Consider the following 6,000-nt stretch of genomic DNA (forward strand, 5'->3'; position numbering starts at 1 on the left):
GGAATATTGGTGGGTTTCATCTATACCTACAAAAACCATAAGAGGATTCAAGCCCTTCTCCCATTCACACACAAAATCATGGATTTGAGAAGGAAGCAGCTCCACGTGTGATGGTTTCACTTGGCAATCACAAGATCCCAGTTTGGTTTGGGTTGGAAAGGACCTTAAAGATCATTTTGTTCCAAACAACACCTCCCACTATCCCAAGTCTCCTCCAACCTGGCCTTGGACACTTCAGGAATGGGGACAGCCACAGTTTCTCTGGGCACCTGTGCCAGGGATTCACTACCCTCAAAGGGAAGAATTTCTCCCTAATATTTGTTATTAACAGCAAATTTCCTTGCAATGGTTTTTGCAAAGATATCAGATTTCGATGTGCTTTGGGTTTTTCAATTTAGAAACAGACACAAACCACACAGCAAGCAAACAAACCAAGACATCCACAAGAAAGACTTTGTTTCCAAACAAAGAATTTCTTCCCTCAAAACCTCACCCTGGCTCTGTGCTGAACTTCTCTGCTGCTGGTAAGATACAAACAACCACTAATGCTGAGATTTTGGTTACACTGAAGCTGTAAATGAGCTGAAATAAAAATAATTCCAGTGTCTCACAGCATAAGGAAGGAGAGCTAAATGGGAATTACAAAATGTAAAAATGCCCAATATCAGAGCAGGGTCTGTGTCACAATGTGTGTGTTTATGCTGTGATACTCAGCAGTTACTCCAAACCAAGTGTTTCAGTGCAGTTACATATTTTAGCTCATTCCACAAGCAGGCCAGCACTGTCCAGACCACAAATGTGTGATTTTGGCCAAAGTTTTCAAAAATTTGGCTAGTGAGAAGGTTCTGCTCTGCAAAGCATGGAATCCCCTTAATTCCATTTAGCTCATCAAGAGAGAGCCATCCATCACTGTGTCCTTTAGGGAAAGCCAGTCCATGAAATACAACCAAGAAGTGCCAAAGGTGACAATCCAGGGTGGAGCAGCAGCACTAGAACCTCAGGAAGATCACTCAATGTTTCATCCAGAAAGATGATTAATTATGTTAGTAATTAGTTGCTACTAGTTATGTTACTAATAGGAGAAAAAAAAAAACAAACCAACCCACTGTAAATTAATTTTTAAAGAGAGTGAACTGTTTGAACTCTTTGAACCTGAAGTTCTCTGCTTGTCATTACAATCTGGCCTCAATTAAGAAACCCACAAGGTGGTTTTGTGAACAAATTGGGAAAATTCACAACTGTAGCAGTTTTTGCTTGACAAAGGCAGCAGGAGCATGTCCTGCCCAGCCTGATTTGTGTTCCCAGCCCCACTCTGGTGCCTGGCTCAGCTCCATCAGGTCCTGCAAGTCCTGTCCCTTCTCCTCAGAGCTCAGTGCCAGCAGCAATTGATGGTGCAAATGGGAGAGCCTGGATGTACATCCAACTCAATTTCAGTGTTTCTCTTCATTCTTCAAAGTACCTTCCTAATTCTGGCTTCCTTTTTGCCTTTTCCACGATTCAACACAACAAAATCCTGTTAATAGCCTGCATTAACTGTCCTTCATAAAGCTTTCTGAGCAAACAGCACCATATAAAGATGAATTTCAATGCAGATGAAATCTTTTTCATGTTCTTTCAAGTCTTTTAAGAACTATCAAGACTTGCAGAAATACACAAAGAAGTTATTAAAAACATAATAATAATAAAAAGGAAGTACTTCAAAATGCCTCCTGTGGGAATAACTCTGTATAGTTGTGCTAATTCTGTTTGGAGTTCTTCTCACCTAAATTTAGACAACTAAACATTAGTTTATTAGGCTAATGATTCAGATTTCCTCTCTTTGCAAAGGAAATTAAAGAATTCTGGCAGCAGCAATTTATCCTGCCCTGGGACTGTGGACCAGCTATCAAAAGGGAAAAGGACCAAATATAGAATTAAAGTCTTGGCTTTGGCACCAAAATTCTGATGTATTAAACTTTGGTTATGACAACAATTGCTCATCACACTTTTTTTACTAAAAAACTCAAGGCATTAGACACAACACACTTTTAAATTATCTAATGTAGAGGTAACCCCTATAATACTTCCAGCTACTCTTAAAATTAAACAAATTTATCTAAAACAGCAGAAAACAAAATTAAATGCATTACCATCATTCGTCAATCAGCATTTGCAGAAAAAAAAATACATCACATAATTTTTGGATAGAAATCAGTTTGGTAAAACAAATTACAGTCTCTTAAATGTCTAATTTTCCTTGGAATTTCTGAGGAGCACTTCCAGAGGAAGGGAATGGCACTACAGGCAGAACACAGGCTGAGAGGATGGACACTGCAGCACCCCAATCCTGCTGAGATGTCCTCAATGAAATTTCCTCTGCTGCAGAAACCTTTTGAAGAGTTCAGAGGATCCCAGAATTCAGAGGATCCCAGAGAACAAATGTTACAAGCAACAGCACAAGTGAGGTCCAAGAGCTCTTAGGCCTTTACCACTCATGGAATGGATGATGGGAATCATCTGAACTGAGTCAGCACTGACAGAAAACCTTGGAGTTGTGAGAGAAAACTCCCTGTGAGACTTAGGGAAAGGCATTGTGGAAGGAATGATGGGGTACAAGTCATCAGTCAGAGAATCACAGGATGGCTTGGGTTGGAAGGGACCCTAAAGATCATCCAGTTCCAACCCCTAAGAGAGAAGAGCTGAGATAACCACTTCAAGAACATTGTGAGTGACTTCAGAATGAAATTCCACAATTCCAAAGATGCAAAAGGCCTCGAATTGGGCACAAAGAGCTGACTTAACTTTCTGTATTTTACACAACTTAACCTAAATGCCTGGGATCAATTATGCTCATTTTTGGAAAGACAATTCCAAGATTTTGACATTAAAACATGACTTGAGAGGTGCACAAGCCTTGGCAGAGAAACATCTTCATCATCTTTCTACGATTCTGGAGTAATTCAGCACCAAAACTTTCTAAATAAGATGCTCTCCTTCAATTTTTAATTACAGTCATGCAAAATTAAAAATCTTTTGCAAACATCTGTTTTATTAATGTGGACACCCAAGTGTTCACCTGTTCACACCACATTCATTTCCAACAGTCCAAGTGTCAAATTTCAGTACAGCCCAAATTGTCTTGCCTGGTCCAAGGAGTTATCAACAACTGTTGTAAATAAATGAACATTCCAGTCAAAACAAACAACTGTTCAAAACAATGATATTATACACAAATTAAAGTTGAATTGCCAAAAATGTTTTTATAAACTTCATAAAAAACATACTAGCAGATATCTTGCAAGTTAATATTGATCTTGTATAGTAAATGTTTTCCTTAGCATACACAACAGTTTGATTTAGGGCAGAAATTAAACTGCTCTAAAACAATTTAGACATAAAACTTTACCAAAACCTATTAAAAATCAAATTAGATAAGTCTGTCAGTCTTAGATTGGCAGAAATTTTATTCTTTAGTTTGTTGAGTTAAAAGATGGTGATTGCTTATCCATGGGATTTGCAACATGCCAGCTCCAGTGGATGTGCTTCTGGAATAATTGCAGAGATTTTAATACTGCAAAGAACAATTCTGAAAACACCACCAACTGCTAAGCTCCTGTCTGAAGAAATCATTAAATCACTCTTGATTTTCTCCACACAAAGGAAAATAATTTTTACAAGAAATTCTTGTTATGCCTTAGGCACAAGACTTGGAAGAATCCAAAGCCATGACCTCCTGCAGAATGGGAACTGGGCCACTGTGGGAAGGGAACTGGGAAATGCAGGTCTTCCACGAGCTCATTAATTATTAGATCTCTGTGTGCTGGATTTACAGCTTGCTCACCCCTCACAGGCTCCATCAGCCTGGGGAGCAGCCCAGGATTCACTTCTCCCCACGTTCCTCAAGAACATCTTGTGGCAAAAGCAGCTTTGGGATGATGCTTCACAAGGCAAGTTGTGTTTTCTCTTTCCTAATTTACTTCACCAGAGCAACACCATTTTCCTGGATCATTCCTAACTTTTACTGAAGTCCTGTGCTTCAGCAGGAACAGAGAACATTCATTGTCAATGCCAACAGCATGGGAAGCTTTCCATAACCTGCAGGGACACGTGGAGCAGGAACTGATGGAGACTTCCACACTTGGCACCCAGGGAATAATTAGCCAACAGAGAGAGAAATGATTTTTCCCAAGACCAATGAAGATTATATTGACCAGATGATGAATTTGTTATTCCTCAGTGGGTAAGTGACAAGCTTGGGGAGGAAAAAGGCAACATTCTCTTTTTCTGTGGGTAACACCAAGTGATAAAAGGAGCACGTCAAGGCAATGAGCACGAAGAAACCAGAGACACCAGCACAGACTGCACAACCTCTGAACAACCTGCTCCTCAGACTGCACAACCTCTGAACAACCTGCTCCAACACCTGGCTGTCCTCATGGTGCACAAGTGTTTCCTTATGCCCACTAACACTTCAATCACTGGCAGTGAAGTTTAATTCAAGAATTCTCAAGTTACTGCCCCACATGCAGCCATTTCCCTTCACACCTCTTGCACCTAGCCAATACCTGATTCCCCCAAAGACCTGCACATTTATGCACTGTGAACAATTCCACGAAATTCCTGGAGCCTGTAAGTGAAAGGTTTGAAAGACACTCAGGTTTAAGAAACTCAGAGATGATTTTCACTCCCTTACTGCAGAGTAATCAAACATCTACACAACTCACTCAAGTGAGACCCTGAGAGGTCATGCTCTCTTTGGTAACAATTAGTTTTCTCTTTGGTAACAATTAGTTTCAATGTTAATCAACAATTGCTTTCACAAGTTTCAAGTTCCCTGATACAAATTCAGCAATTAAACTTCTCTCCCGTGCCCCAATGGAAAAGTTGAGCCTCTGCTCTTGTTTTTCCCAAGGCTGGAGAATGAACGGGAAAGCTTCTTCATCTTTGGGGAAAGGGAACTGGACAGCTCAGTCTTGTAGTGGACTGTTGACTCTTCCACTCAAGCAGAAACATGATTGAAACCTCATTCCTGGCAAAAAGCTTTCAATTAAATGCTACATGTGTGAAGGAAAGAGGAGTGGACTCATGGTAAGATTATTTTCAGCACTGCTTAAAACATTCACCCACATTTCCTTCACAACTACAAAGAACCTTCCACTGATTTAAGAGATGAAGCAGTTCTTCAAGTAAAGTTGGACTTGATCATCTTGGAGGTGTTTTCCACCCTTCATGATTCTGTGATACCAAACAGATGAGAAGGGACAGTGTGCTTACAGACCAAGAGGTGACAACGATGGCCCAAGCTGTGACAACGAAGCACCAAGAGCTGGGATGCTCATGGCTAAAGGCACTGGCACAAGGGCTCCAGCCAAGTCTGGAAGGGGCATGGCCAACACAAGTCACACAGGGGCTGCAGCCAAACGCTGGCATGGCCAACACGAGCCACAGAGGGGCTACAGCCAAACCCTGGCATGGCCAACACGAGTCACACAATGGTTACAGCCAAGTCTGGAAGGGGCATGGCCAACACGAGCCACAGAGGGGCTACAGCCAAACCCTGGCATGGCCATGGCTAACAGAAGCCATTCAATGCTCACAGCCTGAGCACCCAAGAACTGCATGGTGCTGCCATCTTGGCTCACTCTGGCCTGACATGGACAACTGGAATTAAGAGGAGCAGCAAGGACATCGTGCTTTAAACAAGGAGACGGACGGTGACGACAGCTCCTGCTCAGCTGCAAGTTTATTACCGAAGTGATGCCCAGACGCTCGTGGCGGGGATGCTCGGGCACTGCCCTGGGGGAGAGGAAGCTCAAGGGCCCCGAGGGGCAGCGCCGCTGGCCTGCGGCCGGCCAGCTCGTGCGGCTCGGTGCCCCCGGGACCCCCGGCCCCGCCCGCCGCCTCCCGCCCCGGCCCGCGCCCCCCGCGCCCCCCACTCACCCTGCCGCGGGGGCCGGGCCCCTCCTCCTTGGCCTCCGCCATGTTGCGCCCCCCCTCAGCTGTCCCAGCCCGGGGCGAGGG

The 6,000-nt window shown here is 43.2% G+C and overlaps 1 protein-coding gene across 5 annotated transcripts in view; it reads right to left on the minus strand.

Annotated features, from left to right (window-relative positions):
* Positions 1–6,000, minus strand: part of ZMYM4 (zinc finger MYM-type containing 4) — a 40,696-nt gene extending 34,696 nt beyond the window's left edge. For all 5 annotated transcript variants that reach the window (XM_058040141.1, XM_058040146.1, XM_058040144.1 and 2 more), the window contains exon 1: positions 5,920–6,000. In XM_058040141.1, the coding sequence (XP_057896124.1) occupies positions 5,920–5,961 (42 nt within the window). In that variant the 5' untranslated portion in view covers positions 5,962–6,000. The remainder of the gene's footprint in view (positions 1–5,919) is intronic.

Source organism: Melospiza georgiana, chromosome 24 (genome assembly GCF_028018845.1).
Source record: "Melospiza georgiana isolate bMelGeo1 chromosome 24, bMelGeo1.pri, whole genome shotgun sequence".
In the NCBI taxonomy this organism is placed as follows: Eukaryota; Metazoa; Chordata; class Aves; order Passeriformes; family Passerellidae; genus Melospiza; species Melospiza georgiana.